We start from the raw sequence: 18,847 nt of genomic DNA, 5'->3' as shown, positions 1-18,847 counted from the left end.
GTACAGAAAGTAACCCATTAGTATCTCACAATCCTGCTTTTTTAAAGAAGTGTTGTATTTGGTTCTCTGTTTATCGGTCCATAGAGGAGAAATCCCTGAAATTCTATTTCATTTGAAGGAGCTGGGCAAAATGCTGTTGCTGTCGAGTCTCAGTACCTTGAGTAAATCATCAATATTGATATTTTGAATATTTCATTTGGTGACACAAAGGTAACATTGTATTAGATAAGTTACTGTGTCTCTTCATCAGCTCTGCTGTGCTACTATGTGTAAAATCACAAGCGATTTTTTAATGCAGTTGGAACGTAAGTGAACAGTGCTTTACCTGTGTAGAAAATAATTACAAGTTCTTCTGTGTTCACAGGTTTTAAATGCAGTCTGAGCCCAAGAAGTATGAAGAAGAGACACCTTCTCTGCACTGGGGGATGGATCCTGTATTTTCTGCATTTGCAAGACTCTATATTAAAGATATAAAAGAAATGAGAGAATCTAAACAAGTGCCAGGTATGTACTTATATGCACTGATTATGATGCACACAGAATTATAATTGATTTATACTGTGCTCTTTATCCAGGGATTGCAGAATGCTTCACAAACACCAGTAAAGTAATTTTGCGTGCCCCTAAGCTAAGTGACATTAGTATCTTTAACAGTTCTAAGAACAGGCTGTATGTGAAATATATGTGAAAAATAAAATGTTTGTTCTAATGGCTTTTCTTACTCTCATATATAGATATAGATACAGAACCTCTTTTACATCAAGATAATGTTGTGTTTCCTCTGTGTGGTAGTGCTTGTTATATTCTGATAAAGTTAATTCTAAAAATGCTGGTCCTTTCTGGCCATATGTGTTATATCTTTCCACTGTCTCTACAACATTTGAGAAGGATTTTATGCCTCTTCTCTTTGCAAAATTTTGACAGCTGATGACATTGCTGGGTGTATGTGTTTTGCTTTTTCCTCTGGATATTAATATATTATAAAACAGATACAGGTTTTGAGGTTTTATCTGCTTAATTTCTAGATATGATAGATATGACATGCGTCATACATTTGAACAACCTTATTGCAAATTCTGGCATCTGTGCTGAATCTTATACCACACCTTTTATTTCCTAACCATTGTTGGAAATTGTATGCTTTGCAGTCTCTTTCCTGCTGGTCTTCAGCCAATATCACCCACACGTGTACATTGTCTAAAGCAACATGGGTCTGACCTTGAATTTCTCTTTTCACTACAAAGACTTCAAATAGACTGCACTATGTTTTCTGCTGTAGAAGTGTTCGTTACTCCAAACTGAAGCTTGACGAGGTGCAAAATTATCAGGGAGGAACCCAAGGAACTTAGAACTAATGAGGAAAAGCAGTAAACCCTAAGCAGGGTGTGTGTTTTTGGTTTGGTTTTGGTGTTTTGATTGTTTTTTTTTTTTTTTTCACCTCCACAAGGAGAAGGTACATCTGTTTGGCTCTTTGAATATGCTCTGCCTTGTAGGTTTTGTTATTCTTACTTTTATGATAACAGCAGTGCTATTCTTGCAGAAATGAAGGACTGGTGGTTTTTTTGCTCTTCTCGCAACCATTTTTATGTACGTAGGGACTTCACAAACTGCAAAGCCCAGTAACCTCTTTGTTGTTTAACATGATGGGAGACTTTTGTCTTAGATCCATTGCAAGCATTAGGCTACAGTCTGTTGTTGATGTTTGTACTAGAGTGGGTAGTACTTAGAGGCCTTTTTAAAGTGTGTAGTCTTACAGTAGTACTGGTGTAGCAAATACATCTGGTGAAAACTGTTCCTGCTTCAATTAGAGACATTTTAATTGTTTTCAAACAAAATACAAACCAATTCAATGTCAGCAGAATAGGATTGTAGTTTGGACTTGGGATGTTAGTCCATACACATGCAAAAACACATTCAGAAGAATTAAACTTATAAACATCAACAAATATTTCACAAAAGCAGGAACAGTCCTAGAAAGTACAATCCTGCTTTTTTTTTTTTTCCCCCCACCTCTAAATTACCTGAATTTCCCTTCTCACTTCTCTTTCTGTTCTTTTACTTAAGTGAATTGTCTTGTGCTTCAGGAACTCTCTCAGTTTTGTTATTACTTTTTTTTTTCCCTAAGATGATGCTAAGGAAGTGGTATCTGTCATGTCAAGATATCAGCCTTTAAAATTGGTGCATGTGAGCTTTCTCCACTTCCTGTGCATCTGGCATTTTCCACAACTAAGCTTGCTTGCAATCCTGTATCATTTTCTAAACCAAACTTCAAAGAATAAAATGAAATTTCATAGAACAAACATCCTGAATTTTGTTCATTCTCCTGGTGCTGTGTATATACCAAACCAGACATCTTTCAGCATATCTTATTTATTGGCAATAAATGATAGCACAACAGAAACACTAAAAAAAAATATTTTGGGGAAGGAAGAAGATAGGTGTTTGCTGTCAATGTTTCCTGCCTGTAATGGGTTTGTTAAAGACCAGCTGAAGCTAAGTATATGATTGGCTATAAATCAGTCATTAAGTAATGCTAATTAAGAATGAATGAGTGCAAAACAAAGAGTTGTAACTAGGAGGAATGGAAGGAAACACAGACTGAATGTCAGGAAAAACATCCTTAGAATGACATCTGCTAAACTGTGGAGCAGCCTTTCCAGGAAAAAGGTGGGATGCCCTTCCCTGGGATTGTTTATATCCTGACTACACAGATTGCCAGGAATTTACTGTACGGAACAGTCTTGCATTGGCCCTGAGGAAATGGACTGAATGACCTAATAAGTTTTTTTTCTTTCCATTTTTAAGCATTAGGATTTGATGCCACAATGACTAATTCCTTAAAACAACACAGAGGAAAGCAGTAAACCTGGCCAATTACTCTCTTGCTATAAATGGTGACAAGAAGGCTGGAAAACCTCCCAGATAAAAACAGCAATTGTGTTGTCTTAGAGGCCTTACAACGAGAGTAGGTGTCAAACTCGGCTGTAACACATAATCACATCGTGGAAATGAGCTTTTCTCAGAGTTATCATGCACCACTGCATTGTGACAGCTTATCAACAAGTGAGGGAAGCTACAAATAGAATAAAAGGAGGTAATAATAATTAAAGCAATGGCAAACAGCTCAGTACGCAGTAATGCTGGTAAAGACATGACCAGAACTTGCCTTACAGAGCTCTGTATCTATAGCCCCCTATACTGCTGCTGTGGCTTCCTGTTGTGGTAACATCATATTAATGTGTGTGTTATTTACTGGGTTACTAGGAGCTTGACTGAATGTGCTTACACTAAACACTTGAAGCTATGTGCATTTTTATTGCTACCAATATGAACAAATAAGCTGTCAGGAGAAACAATTTACACCTTGAAGTCATCAAGTTCAACAACTTTTAATAGTGTAAATATAACTTCATCTTTCAAATGAATTCAAGTAGTTTCTCAGAGTAAGGGTGGAGTTCTACGTGAGTTTATAGGGGTAGAGAGAACCAGTTTTATCTGGTGTCTGTCATTTGCCAAAACTCAGTTTACTAACTGGCAAATGAACATAATAACATGTTGCTTGTTCATACAGTCAAGAGCTTGGAGTCTCTGCTCCACAGACTTACCCTGAAACTGACCCAGACCTTCTTTTATAGAGATTTTGTAAGGTTTAGTGCATAATTGTATACCCTAGGAGCATCTCCATTGAAGGTTTCTGTAGCAGTGTTTATTGGTGTCCTGGTAAATGGAATGAGAGAAAAGTGGACAGACCTGCTAAACATTCTCTATGCCAGACCTGACCAGTGACTGCACAATTAGTATAGCCAGCTCTAAGATGACAGCGATGGATGCATCCTTAAAACATTGCAGTGGATTTTTATGAGCAAAACTTCTCTTTATGAGCTGCTTGGCTGATCACCTGCGATTTCTTCTGAAACTTTGTGGGTTTTGTCTTTCTTACATGAAGAAAGTTAATTCCAGGCTCATTTAAGGCTGCCAGCTATGTAGGACAAGTTATTTTTGGATTTTGGTTTTGATTTTTTTTATACAGAACATTTTTCTGACTCCCTTGCTGCAGTGTTTCTCTTTCCTTTTGTAAGAATAAGACTTGCCACAGTGTATGGAGCCAAATGTTCCCTTCTGAGTCCCTTGAGTTACCTAGTTTTTAGAAGACAGTTATTGATCATCCCAGATGGCATATTTCAGTAGAGCAGCAGTATTCGAAAACTGAAGAAAACACATTGACTGAAAATTAGCCGGCCCGGGATATATCTGGAACTTATTGCCCTATTATCCTCCTGCTAGTGGACTGTGAAGCTTCAGCGTATAATGTTACATTGGTGTTTGTTAACAACATTTGTCACTCCCTTGAAAGGGTTTACAGCATGTGGCAATCTCAGTGCTGTCCAAGTCCCCTGGGCTCTGATTCCTCACAGTTTCCTGGACATGTTTTTATGTGTTGTTATTACTCAAGTAATCTTTATAGGTGCACAAAAATAACTTTGAAGAGATGTTTTTAGAATGTGTTATTTCAGAAACTGAAGTTCAGGATGCTGTCCACGATGACTGCCTAGCATACTCTGCAATCTAAGAGGGTTGTTTCTCTCACCCCGCCCTCATGGCTCCTGTTCTTTTCAAAATGAAAGACAGAATTATGTTAGTTTTCCTTTTGGAGGCTCTGCCTTAATCAGGAACAGCTGCATTGTGAGAAGCTCAAACTGCTACCATTGTGTTCTCTTATTTATTCTGAAGTCTGATGAAGATGTTAAAAAAACAAACAAACAAAAAACCTAAACCAAAATGAAACAACAAAACAAAAAAACAACTACAAAAACCCTAATGCCTGCAGCAACCAAACTGTTTTTCAGATCCAAATGTGCAAGAAAACAAGAAGCTAATAAAGTTCCGACTACAAAAGCAAGCTTTTGGTATCCTAAGTAGAGCTGATACTTCTTCCTTCTAGCGTTCCCAGTCCTCACTGATCCAGGGGATTTTTCACATAACTAGGCATTGTATAATTTAAGATATATTAAATATGTAAGAAAGTATGTTTTTTTTACTGACAAATGTGACTATATAGGCTAGGATGTTGAAAGAAATAGTTACACTTATCAAGAATGTTCTGTGTCTAGGTGTATTCTTTTATAACGGACATCCAGTAAGACAGGTGGATGTTGTCGGGATAGTGGTTCAAATGAAAGAGCGAGATGCCTTATATAATTATGGAGGTAAGAAATGTTTTTCTTTCTTCTTGCATTTATCAGCCTTCTAATCTTAGTTACTGCTAGAACTTAGAGGTTGCCTTACTTGATCATGTCTGTTCTTGAAACAACTGTGCTCTTATCCTAATATAATGTGTATCTGCAGCTCAGACTACTTAGCAAACTTAGGGAAGCTACTGTTTATCTCCACTTCAGAAGCAGAAGAACAGACAGAGTAACTGATTCGTTTTGGGGTCATCTAGCAAATCTTAATTTTGGTTATTGCTTTGCCACTAGACTCCACCGTCTTCCTCTCATATATATATATATATGCAGTTCCTTTGGCCAGATATAAATGGATTTAACAGTGCCTGCAAATGGGAAGTCACTTCTTCCTTTTCTGAACCTTAGAAATCCCTTCTGACTTCTTGTATGTTTTGTCATATCTTGGAGCCGGCCTTTAATAGCAGTCAGGAGCTTGCTTATATTTAGATGCATAAGAGTCTTAGCAAATCTAACTCAAGCATCATAGTACCAGTCCTTGCCAATAGCAGCTGGGAGTTGTCTCCTTCCTATTGCTCTTTCCAGTGTTCAGACTATTTTATTAACATGAAAACATCTGATTGTCATTTTGTTCAGCTGTCTCTTTCATCTGGAGAAAAAGCAGAGTGGAGTAGTGGTGATGTGGCAAGTTTCAAAAGGTGGGGGAGGTCATCTCATAGTAGGAAGGGGGGCCAAATGCATAGATCCTATTGAAGCACTTGAAGGACTCATGTCCAGTGTCTCCTCTGCCATGGGTTTCCACCTGATGGAGGTAGGTCACGGAGCACCTCCTCTTACCCAATTCTCTCACTTATAAAATTGAGTCAGCAGCAATTCCCTGGCTCACAGGAGTATTGTGAAGATACAGTTGACAATGTAACCAGGTCCCAGCTTCCACAACACCTGCAGTTGCATCATACTGCTGCAGAGTAGCATTAACTGCTAGTGCGTGTAGCATACCCTGCACTGGGTGCGGCTGCTTAGAGTTGACTCTGTGCTCATTGAAATGTCCCTGCAAGTTTCTTAGAGTGGATATTTTCTAGATTTTTTTTTTAAGTCTAACTTCTGGATGTTTGTTATTACCCTGCCATTATGTTAAATAACAAGTTGACAGTAAATATTTTGAAACACAAGTTTCTCTGGCACATAGAATCATAGAATCATTAAGGTTGGAAAAGACCTCTAAGATCATCGAGTCCAACCGTCAACCCAACACCACCATGCCCACTAAACCATGTCCCTAAGCGCCTCATCTACCCGTCTTTTAAATACTTCCAGGGATGGTGACTCAACCACTTCCCTGGGCAGCCTGTTCCAATGTTTAACCACTCTTTCAGTAAAGAAATTTTTCCTCATGTCCAATCTAAACCTCCCCTGGCACAACTTCAGGCCATTTCCTCTCGTCCTATCGCCAGTTACTTGGGAGAAGAGACCAACACCCACCTCGCTACAACCTCCTTTCAGGTAGTTGTAGAGAGCAATGAGGTCTCCCCTCAGCCTCCTTTTCTCCAGGCTAAACAACCCCCGTTCTCTCAGCCGCTCCTCATAAGACTTGTTCTCCAGACCCCTCACCAGCCTCGTTGCCCTTCTCTGGACACGTTCCAGCACCTCGACGTCCTTCTTGTAGTGAGGGGCCCAAAACTGAACACAGTATTCGAGGTGCGGCCTCACCAGCGCCGAGTACAGGGGCACGATCACTTCCCTACTCCTGCTGGCCACACTATTTCTGATACAGGCCAGGATGCCATTGTCCTTCTTGGCCGCCTGGGCACACTGCCGGCTCATGTTCAGCCAGCTGTCGACCAACACCCCCAGGTCCTTTTCCGCCAGGCAGCTTTCCAGCCACTCTTCCCCAAGCCTGTAGCGCTGCATGGGGTTGTTGTGGCCGAAGGGCAGGACCCGGCACTTGGCCTTGTTGAACCTCATACAGTTGGCCTGGGCCCATCGATCCAGCCTGTCCCGGTCCCTCTGCAGAGCCTTCCTACCCTCGAGCAGATCAACACTGCCGCTCAACTTGGTGTCGTCTGCAAACTTCCTGAGGGTGCACTCGATCCCCTCATCCAGATCATTGGTAAAGATATTGAACAAGACCGGCCCCAAAACTGAGCCCTGGGGAACACCGCTCGTGACCGGCCGCCAACTGGATTTAACACCATTCACTTGAAGTAGCATAGGCTAAGCAAGCACCTAAGTTAAGAGGCAGAGATGTAATTGATGATGTAACAAATTGTTGAAACATAAATTGAATGTCAGCTATTATTCTTTTATTGCACTAGTATGCAAATGCAGTTATCACTGCATGAGAACAGAGGAAGACAGAATCAAAATGACCAAGGCAAAAACAATTCTATGGGCAAGGGTTTCCCACGCTGCTCTCGGCATTAGTTTGGATGTAAACTTATTGGAAATGTTTCATTGGGGCAGAAAATGGAGGAATAGAAATAAAAAGAAACTGCGGAGTAATGGGATTAAGGCCTTAGTGTTAGATCAGCTGACCTTTAACTACAGCTTTCAGTGAGCCTGGCTTCCTGCTGTCCTTTCACATCCAACTCCACTCTGTTCCAGCAGTTCCTGGTTTGAGCTTTCAGGCTACCTGCCAGGGTGCCCCTCCCCAGCCTGCCCTTCCTTTCAGGCAGGCTGACTCCACCAGAGTAAAACTGTAACTTCTTAGACAGTTTCCTGCTTGTAACTTCTTGCATCTCTCAGTTCAACAGACTCTGGTTGGTGAGTCACAGAGCAGGCGTTGCATCAGTTGGAGGGCCGCACAGTGCTCAGTACTTGCTCACTTTCCATCTGCTTAAAAGTGACTTACAAAGCAATTCCCCCTTTGTACCTTTTCTCTGATAGAGAACTGAAATATCTTTGTATCACTGCCGCTATCTTCCCCTCCCCTTATTTCCCATCTGTCTACTTCAGAATACACACCGCTCATTTTTAAGAGAATCTTAGGTCCTCTCTGTGCTGGAAAACCATACAGCCAGAACTGATGGCAAAATAATAATTGTAAAAGAGTGAATTGACTCTTTCTTGGCTTAAGAAAAAAAAAAAAATTACATGCTGGGTAAAACCTGATTTGGACACTTTGATTTGATTGTTTATTGCTATTATTATGATCAATTAGGAGAAGGAAATCTAATTAAAGTGCAGCTTTGAACAAGCTCATATTTTAGCTAATGCACCTTTCTGATCTCTTGGGTTTTTTTCCTTTCCTTTTTAACAAAACCAAACAATATGAAATGTGGTTTTCCTTATACTCCAGAACTGTTTTGAAAGGCTGAAAGGCACTTGCTGTAAAAACAAACAAAAAAATCTCACCGGGATCTCAGTAGGCTCTACAAGAACCATGCCCTTTTTGTTTTAAAGAAATAAAAATGAACATAATTCTCTCATTTACCAGGTAGCTTTGAGAGCGCTACCCCTCAAATAGTTAATGTAAGAGTCAAAAACAAAACAAAAAAACCCAAACCAAAACAGAAAAAAACCCAAAAACCAAACCCACAAAAAACCAACCAAACAAAAGTTTAAACCCGAGGAAATGAGGAAGGGCGGCACAGGGAGAGCACAGGGAGTTCTCAAAAGCTTGTAGACCCCTTGAGTGCATTTAAAATAAGATTATCATTCTCCTGTCTAATTAGAATACAATTGCTGCAAGAGTTCTCATTCGTCTGTGCTTCAGGAGTTATTTGTCTTTTTGCTCAGAGCTTTTATTTGTGAACTGGGAAAACTTTGTTTCAGAGCCTTGCTCTGCCACCAGATTCTGTGTGGTCAGGAACAGGTCAATCTCTCCAGGACTGAATTTTCAGCTGTTACATTGATGAGGAGGAGTCTGGCCTCTTAATCCTTCAGTCTTGTTTGTTTTGTTTCTAAGCCCTTCTTAGGAAGCATATCTGTCGCAGTTGGTGCAACAGCTAGTCGTAAGCTGGAACACCTAGAAGCTGCAGTAATGTAATAGTGAAATGTCATCTGCCCTGTTTCTTATTGCAATTGCTGGCTTGCATGAATGGCTTGGCATGGTATATGGGGACTCTGACTCCTACTAAAATACTTGCTTTTTGTCTATACCAAGGAGAGAAAATGCGAACAGATCATTATCTATGCTCTGGTACAAAATTAAAGCTGCTGAAATAGCTGCAGACACAGCAGCTCAAAAGGGGGATAGCAATGAAATGAGCATACTTTCGGAATGGAATTTGGAATTGCCTGCATCTTATAAATGCTGTATGTTTGTTATTAGGAATGTGCAGCTAAACCACTGGGAAACAGGAAGGCAAGACAATGGTTTGAAATTGGACCCCCCCAAATAGGGAGATTGTTTCAAAACATGTGAGACAATGCAAAGGCATTTTGCTTTGATGCTATGGTTCCCAGAGGAAACGACTGCAGGTACCAATCAGTACCTTCCTGGTAAACATTGTTGTTACTTTTGTAGTCATGGATCTGGTTTAAGGAGCAGAAGAAAATTGCAGATTCCAATTTGTAAAGAGTGGAAGCTCAATCTTGGAGATAGCTACATTCAAGGAGCAAGGTGCTTGGAACATTAGCTGGACTGGAAATGTGATCCTTGCTGTGGTTTGGCAGACATTTAGTGCCTTTTTATTTAGATAGAAAGTGTTTGTTGGACATGCCATCTATATACAGTCTCTTGATCTGTAGAACAATTGATTCTTCTGATAGTTTTTTAGTTTTCTTTGGGTTTTGTCTTTTTCTGCTGTTCTTGACAGCGCGGTGCCTGGGGCAGAAATCACAAAACTTATTTTGGTTAGGTACTAGCAAAACAGGAAAAGCTAGAGAGCTCCCGTGCTCAGGAGAAGGTGTTAAGCTTTTTCAGCAACGGAAGTGGCTTGCATGCCACCAGTACATATACTTTAAGTTGGGAATTCCTGTCCTAGAGCATAACCACAAGCATGTGCTGTCCTCTGTCCTTCCTGGCTAGAGGAGCTGCCTTTCTGCTCTCTGGAACATCTTCTTGTATGGGAAAGGCCAGCAGATTTTCTGCACGATATTAGCATGGAAACCAGTGCAGCTGGAGGTAGCAGCACTCCAAGTCTATTCACGTGACTGTACCCCGCAATGTTGAAGTGCTGTTTTCTCACTGTTACGGTAATGCTTCTGTGTTTTGTGCCTTGTTTCCTATTTTAATTTGTCTGGCTTCAGCCTTCAACACTGATTCTTCTTCTGACCTTGTCAATGATATTAAAACCCTTTAGTATCCAATATATGTACTGAAGCCTCATAATTTAAATTAGTTCTTGATCTTTTTTTGAGAATATACCTGTTACTTTGCTGACTATGCACATAATCATGGTATCTGGTGCTGAGCTACTTCCACAACTGAAATGACTGTGGAGATTATTTCAGAGGTATAAGTAGGGGTTGAGCACCCGCTTTCCCTTTCAGATTGGTTGGAATGAGATAACCTTGGCAGTCATCACCCTACATATCTATGTATCTTCACTTCCTGGAATATCACTACCTGCTTTCTTACTCTGTAATTCTTGTAATTTTTTTTTACAGTGGATGATAGTACTGGAGTTATAAATTGTGCCTGCTGGAAAAATCGCATGGTAGCACAAACATCTTTATCAGGTAATTTATCAAATAAATAATTCCTCTTTTGACTGTACATTTTTGCTCATATGTCTGTCTTAGGTAATTTAGTAAATAATCAAACTTGCAGAAGAGCAAATTCAACTCTCTTAATTTTCAACCATCACATCCTACAGCCAGGGCCACTTTGGGAGTTTTGTATTACTTTTTGTGTTGCGTCCAATGGTGATGCCAATAAAACCACTACCTTATGACCTGTCATGCCTTTCCCTTATCTGAGTAATATGGTATTTTAATTCTATACTGTGACATTGTTCAGAGAATCCTCTTCTTACAGTTCTTTTTGTGACTTCATCTAGTGAGGAACTAGGCTGGAAATCTGCCACATGCCACAGCTTCTGTTTCCAAAGTCAATCCATTGATCAGCAACCTGGTCTACATTCCCCACCCTTGTGATACAGTGGTTTCAGGGTTCATCTTCTCTTCTTTGTTTGCATTCATATTCTCCTCCTGCTCCTGCATATACTGTCAGTGATGAACTCGAAAGTAGCTTAAAACACAGAGGGAGGATGCTAGCAGTCTTTTATGATTTGGGAAAGTTCTAAATGTACAGAAATTGTACATTTGAAATAAATCTATCATTGCACTCGGTAACAGAAGAACTCCCTAGCATCTGGCTTTCTCTTTGCTTTTTCTCCCACCATTTCTCATAGATCAAAGTATGGAATACTTTCTACTTTGGACCTTCTTGAAAGCTTATGTAGTAGATTGACAACCCTGATATGGAGCTGATCAAATCCTACTGAAATAAATGTTACTAGTGTCATCTGCCAGTGTTAGGGTTATATATGCACAGAATAGGGAAAGGAAAGCTGGTTGTAAGAGTTAAAAACTCTGATGTCTGTGGAACAAGCCCATGTATACAGGCAGATAATTCATACTTATTTACATTTAACAATGATATGACAAGTGGTATAAATGATCCCAACTGGAATCTAGAAGACAGCTCTCACTTCTAGAGAGGTGATGTTGTGGCACAGCTTTCCAAAAAAATAATGGGGACCCACAATCAAATCAGTTTTTTGAGGAACTTAAATTCATTAAAGAAATTGCATGAAATATTCTTGAAATAGAATGACGAGCCAGAATGCTTGTTTGAGCATTTTGTTCTTATTTTATATGTACATCAGTAGTGCTTGAATAGACACTATGTTATTAATGGAAATTAATTCATTTGTACCTGCTAAAGAAAACAGCTTCTAGGAGGCACAGGAAACTTTCTTCCAGCCTTTTGTAATTGTGATCAGGGATACTTGGATCATTAATCAGGTTTTAAGTTATGGAGAATTTACTCTCCTGCAAAGGTGTGTTACGTAAATGTGAAGTTCTGTCAAGTTGCATTCACCTCAGTGTAGACATCAAATTGCATCATATGAATACTTTGGCCCCACCTCAGATGACTCATTCTTCCTTTATGTAAAAAGTTCAGCTGACCTTTTTTTTCCCTTCTCATCCGTCTTAGCATGACAAAATCAAAAAATGACAAAACCCATTTCAAATTAATGTTTCAATTTTGCAACCCATCTATGACATTTTCAGTGGTAAATCAGTATCTCCTCGCTTTTACACTTTCCCCAGGTGAACTATGTAAATAAATATAATACTGTAAACTAACTTTGTCACCCCAAATTTTTGCTACCCAGGACACATGGTACCTGGGACCTTACCCCTTTTTTAGTAATATGACTCCTGTGATGCTTAGGTGTTTGGATGAATGCAAAAGGACAGTCCTCTTGGCCTTAATGCCTGATCTCCTTTCCCCTACTTCTTACAGGTCATCCAAGCACACCCAGCAGTCTTACTGTGCTTGAACAGATGAAGAAACTCCAAGAAACGGTGAGCCAGAAAATCAAGCTGGAGATCGGGGATATTGTCAGGGTCAGAGGTCACATCCGAACCTACAGGCAACAAAGAGAAATTCAAGCTTCATGTTTTTGTGAGTGTTATGGATCTATATAGAACATATATATACACACATATATAACTTAATTGTCTGAATTTGTGAGAAGATCTAAGCTGTATGTAATTAATTGAATAATTTCCACTTTGTTTTCTGGCATCTCATTTTTCTAAAGAGATTTTTATCCGTATGTCTTTATTTCAATTTTAGCAGTGTAAGGTTAGAAGACACACTGCTTAATGTGTGGGATTAGATTGCCTGTAAATGAGGCATTCCTGGAAAATCTAGAAAAGATGACTAGCATGCATACAAGAATGCTATGCAGATACTGCAGTTGGGTATTTGTGAGAGTGACTTGCTCTTCAGTTTTCTTTGTGTTGAAGTAGAACAGCCAAAGCCCATGGGAAGGGAGTTGGTGACCTTTTTATGTCACACTTCATCAAGAGCATTAGCTGCTTTGGACAAATGGTTGCTGTTTGTCACAGCCTGTATAATCCATTCCATAGGCAGACAGCAGCGTATGGGCACATTGTACCACTGAAGCCCGGGTTCTCCTAAGGTCTCTGGCTCTGCAGAATGACTGAGAAGTGTTCCTCGTCTTCAGTCACTCGGGCACAGATCTGCATGCAGGTGCTGCCCCTGTATCTGACAGCTCTTTGTGCAGCAGGGTTCTGCAGTCCACTGTTTACACCCTAGGAGCTTCCAGTTACATAATTTCTTCTCTCCTCCATGTCTGTGCTATTGTGTAAGAGTTGGTTTTCCCCAGTGAAATCTTCCAGAGACAACACTGAAATGATTCTTTTAGTGGGGGGAAGCCTGTCTTTTTTAAAAACCCTGTGTAGCTCAGATAAAAAGTCTGTAGATTTTTCAGCTCTAGCTAAAATCTGAGAGGGGATTCAACCCTCCTTTTGAGGCAGAAGATTTATGAATATATAACCCATTCAAGGGCTGGTAATAATACCATTGTTTCATTAAAGGAGAGACACGCAATTCAAATAGCCTCTAAACTGCTTTCGCTTTGGCCCAAATAAAGCTCCTTACTATGTGTTAACTTCATCTAATGGATAAAGACTGCTGAAAGGTAAAACAGCAATCATAAATTCCAGTTAAGTAAGTTGTCAGACAAAAGCATAATCTGCAGTGCACCGCAACAGGTCATTTACCTCCTTGTAAACTGTAAAAGCAGGAGTGGCCTTTGTGGTTTTGTTTTTATAAAAACAACAGCAAACAAAATTTGCCAATTTAATACTGGCATGTGAAGCTCTGTTGTGCCACCTCAGGTATGCTTGCTTAAAAAATTGGTATAGCAGTTCTGGCCAAGTATGTGTGTTCTTTTTGCCGCTCCAGATAAAGTGGATGATCCTGTGTGTGATGTTCAGATTTCAAGAATGCTGGAGCTCCCCTGTCTCTATAGAGAAGTTTACGATAAACCTTTCCAAGGCCCCAAGGAGGGACAGAGGTAAATGCAGTATCCAGACTGGTCTTGGGGCAAAGTATGGGATTTTATTATTGTTTATTTGTTATTGTAATAACTGTGGAGAAAGACAGAACAGGGCCCCGCTGTGATTTAGACTCTGCACAAGCATACAGTAGCAGCCTGCTTTTCTCCCAAATAATTGATGATCCATACAGATGAGATACCTGTCCATAATCTGAGAAAAGAAATATAATGCTGAACCAAACTGAATATTAGGAAGGTAGTAAAATACTGTGTACAGACCTCTTGCATCTAGTAAAGAAAGCTGGGGTTTGGAGCAAGATTTGGGGATGAGGTCAACAGATTAGATGGAGGGAGTGTCCTTGCCTGGTTGTGTTTTATGTGTAAGGATAAGGAGCTATTCCACTGAAAAGCCCTCAACTTCTGCTGCCTGTGTCATTGTCAAATCACAAATACATAACCTCAATAAACTGAGTCAAACACCCATTCCTGTGTTCAGTCTAAGGGCAACTGGATGTTTATTGGCAGGTCTGATGCATGTAGTGTGGTTTCAGAGATTGCAGGTCTCAAAATCACAACACTTACAGCAAATGATTGAAGAGGAACAGTTGGATGTTTGTTGCCTAGAAAAATGGTCTGTTTTAATTAAGGGCTTAAATTCAAATCCTTTAAGGACAGTGAAATAGTTTTTGACCTTTTAAAAGCAGTCTAGCAGGCTAACTTTAGGTAATTGTTCTAAAAATGTTAGTAGTATATTTCTTGCCTCTTGACATGTTCTCTGTATCCTTGTAGTGGCCTGGAGGGTCAGAATTTCTCAATTGATATGCTGTATGGGAAAGTGAAAGGCTTTCTATTAGAAAACAAAATTCAGACCTTTTACCAACAGGAGTTGGAAACGATTGATACTCTGGTGTCGCTGGTTGGTGTGCATCTACCCAGTCCCAGCTGTCAGGAGGTGAGTGAATGTAACTGTTTGAAGTTTTTAGTGGGGGGGAAATAATACCATGTACTTTTTTTAGGCATAAACAACCAGATAAGAGACTGGTGCCTTCAGAGGATTCAAAAACCACAAGTGCTTTAACTTTATGCACGAATTATTTACAGAGCTTGAGGAAACCTTGTCACTTGAGACATATAAAACTGGACTGAAGAAAGCCATATGAGAAAATTCTGTTGTTAAGGTAATCTTGTATTAGGGCTGCATAACCTTACAGTCTGCAACAGGCACTAACTTATCTAGATCTGTAAATAGCGGCAGTATCGTAAAAGGAGATCCCTTTAAGGTGCTTGAGCTTCTTTGGGACAGATGTTTGAGATCCTGAATTTGATTAGGAGAAGGGAGCACGAAGTCTTTGTCTTGTTTCTCATTTGAAGCTCAATATATTAATAGAGATGTAGCTTTCAAAAGGAGGTTATAATGAGTGGATGAACAGTGCTCCCTGCTACATGTTTCTCTTGTTGGAAATCTCTAGTTGTGAAAGGCCATGATTGAAAGGATCAGAAGGTGGGATTTGACTGAAATTGGTTTACATGCAGTTGCGTGTAACCAAGCTGTTAACAAACTTTCCAGTGCAATAGTATGCTCTTGATCAACTGCAGAATGGGAAATAGAACAAAAAACATTTTGTAAGATGGCTTTATTACTCTGTGTTATTTGGATAAATTACAAACCAGATTCTCAGCTGAAGTGGTAAATTTCTGCAACAGTAACAGAGTTATGGCTTTTACCATGTTACCAATGGCAACTGAAACTTAAACGTGGAGCATTGTGACTCACTTGTTTACTTTTTGGTTTTCTGTAGAGAAATGAATCTATGGCAGTCATTTTCACTGCCTGATTCTGATGTGCACTGTAAAGTTAAGTGCTATGTTATGTTAACATCTGATGTTTGTTTAATTCTTTAAAAAAACAAACAACACAAAAAACAGTCCCTTGTAGATGAGGTCAAATAATAACGAAAAGTAGCTCTATTCTTGTGGGCCTCATTGAACTGCTTCTGATAGCTGCTTCTCGCTAGCTGTTTCTTTTTTTTTTTTTATTAAAGGTGTCTTTGTTGTTTGCTTTAAAGCAAGCATGGATATAAACAATAACAGGAGCTACTCTCATTTTTGACAGGAAAGTTTGATACTAGAATATCCAACATGGGACAGGGTATTTTTTCTAAACTATCTGGAACAGTATCAAAAGTTCCCAAACACTTTACATTAAAGGAAGTAGTGGTCATTGTGACTAATACTGGAAACTTCCATTTTTGAAGTTTCAGCATTTATAGAAAGATCAAGATGAATAACTTGCAAAGCCATTTAAAGTAGGAACTAGTGCAGAACAAACATAGAAAGGCACAAAAAAAAACAACCAAAAAAACCAAACCAACAAAAACAATGTAGCATCAGTGTTGTTAGCAGTCATGGGGAGCTATCATAATAATTAATAGTTGCTCCTGACCCTGATGCAAGGGTGTGAGTATATGTCCCAGGAATTTGGGCACACAGATGCTTATTTAGAAATTGCAGTTCTCCCTATTGCCCTTTGGTATTAATTCCTTGCAAAGAGGCTTATATATCTTTGCATAAGAAAGGACCTGCAGCTGTCAAGTGACCTGAATGCCTTAAGAGGAGCACCTAGTAATGCTCTGGAAATGCATTTCGTTGTTCTTCTGCTCTGCCTCTTGAAGGTGTCACTTCTCATAATTGGCAAAGGGTCAAGTACCCAGTTTGATCCACAAAAATAAGTGTAATAGATCTGATTTCTGTCCCTGTTCCTTTCTTTTCCCCTCTGTTGTCTTCTGTTTTGCATCGCCCTCAAACCAAAAGGATAAAGGGTGCTGCTAATGTGGAACAATGTTATTTCATGCCTATTTGGCAAGGCAGGAGCTAGATGAGTGGACCAAACTAATTAGACCACACCACGATATACACACATGTTCATTTCTTGCAGTTTTCCTGGATGTGAAAGGATGAGTTATTTGTATGTATAACTTTTTTTTTCCCCCCTGATTCCAGTGTTCTAGAGTACAGTTGCTGTGAAATGCTCTTCTTGCCTCTCTTCCTTTCCCTGTGATCCTAGGAGATGTGGTGCACCCCCTTCATCTCCTTCCCAACTTTTAAAGTACTTGCACAGTGTTCATCATAGTGGGAGGGTATCTCTCCATGGAATATTTTCTCCAGGGAGGTGGTGAGCTGCTATGGAGTCACTGGCAGTGGGGCAGAGCGGGGGGTGAAGATGGAAGGAGGTAGCTGGGATAGCTTGAGGTAGGCAGCATCTCTCTGTTCCTTTTCAGCGTTACTGTACCTGAGCCCTGTCCACATCCCGTACATGTCCTACAATACGTAGTTCCAGTCCTAATGGCTCCTCAGCAGTGCAGTCTTCTGGCTCTCCAGAATAAATTTCCCTCTAGCAGATGCACATGGCAGAATTCAAATCATGTCCTCTGCTCAGACATATACTCGGGAACATTTAATTTTATAGTCTACAGAGGATGGGTAAGAGAATTCGAAGGCTTGGTGTTTTTAAAAATAATTAAAAATTAACAAATCTGTTACAACTTTTAAAACCAGTGGAGCTTTATTTCACGTAACCAGTGCCCCCTCTATCCCTAAGCTGCAGTCTTTCCCTTATCCCTTAAAACAAATGACTTTTCGGACTGGAGGGATGAGTACCACAAGGAAGACGACAAGCAAAAAACCAGAAAAAGTAATCGTGTGCTTAGAGAACCTAAAGAGCGTACTTGCTGGACTTAGGCAATTATGTTTGGCAAATGGACAAGCCTTCAGTTCCTTTTTTTAAAGAAAACTACGTGTGAACTTGATCCATCCAGTTTCTCAACTGGATTAAATATGACTTGCAACCAGCCAGTCTTGATTAACCATTTTTATGCACTTCTTCAATGCATAAGCTATAGTGTGTGCTATTTTAGTATTACCATTCCAGTTTGTGTATGTCACTAGCTTGGACACATAACTTGGGTTGTGCATTCCAGACTCTGCTGTTTGTACTTCTCTTGATTTGAATATTATCTCAAGGTCAGCAATGACAAGTAGTTGAAGCAGGGAGTTTTACAGTGTTGTTCATGCTTACTATATATACCCTGTACATTGTACTGTAGGTATAACATAGTGCATTATACATTCTTGATGCTATGTGCTTCTCTTCCTGCCTTTTGAGGAAGCTTCACTGCTACTTTAAACATGTATATTGCAAAGCTTATTATAGGGCTTCAGGACTGACATGTCCAGAATCACTATTACTAAAATTGTCACCTGTCTAAGCCAAGGATTAAACATTGCATGAGAGATTGCAAAGGGCAATTTCATGAGTAGAATCACGTGTGTGGTTATACCAGGAAACTTTAACACCATCAGGGTGTGTTGTGATTCATAATGAGCCAAAGGTTACATACTTCCAGTGTTTTGAACAGACTGACTAATTCCTGCGCCACTTAATTCTTTGACCTGTTATTGATTGTACAGAAAGTTTATCTTGTTTTAAAGATCTGAGAATAACTGGTTGTACGGCACCAGCCCACTAAGCTGTGTGAGATCCATCAGCTGGAATATATTGATTAAAATAGCAATTTAATTCTGGAGACATGGATTCTTCTGTTGGCTTTGCTACAGAGTCCTTGCCTAGTCTTGGAAGGGAGGGTAGTGATGGTAAAATTGTTATTTAATAGCTGCTTC

The 18,847-nt window shown here is 39.7% G+C and overlaps 1 protein-coding gene across 1 annotated transcript in view; it reads left to right on the top strand.

Annotated features, from left to right (window-relative positions):
• Nucleotides 1–371: 371 nt before the first annotated feature.
• Nucleotides 372–18,847, top strand: part of OBFC1 (oligonucleotide/oligosaccharide-binding fold containing 1) — a 30,091-nt gene continuing 11,615 nt past the window's right edge. The window contains exons 1-6 of the mRNA XM_009328441.1: nucleotides 372–504; nucleotides 5,112–5,207; nucleotides 10,737–10,808; nucleotides 12,604–12,765; nucleotides 14,077–14,188; nucleotides 14,960–15,086. Coding sequence (XP_009326716.1) covers nucleotides 372–504; nucleotides 5,112–5,207; nucleotides 10,737–10,808; nucleotides 12,604–12,765; nucleotides 14,077–14,188; nucleotides 14,960–15,086 — 702 coding nt within the window. The remainder of the gene's footprint in view (nucleotides 505–5,111; nucleotides 5,208–10,736; nucleotides 10,809–12,603; nucleotides 12,766–14,076; nucleotides 14,189–14,959; nucleotides 15,087–18,847) is intronic.

The sequence above is a fragment of the Pygoscelis adeliae genome, unplaced genomic scaffold, assembly GCF_000699105.1.
Source record: "Pygoscelis adeliae isolate BGI_AS28 unplaced genomic scaffold, ASM69910v1 Scaffold317, whole genome shotgun sequence".
NCBI lineage: Eukaryota > Metazoa > Chordata > Aves > Sphenisciformes > Spheniscidae > Pygoscelis > Pygoscelis adeliae.
This window is presented reverse-complemented; position numbering and strand designations above follow the sequence as displayed.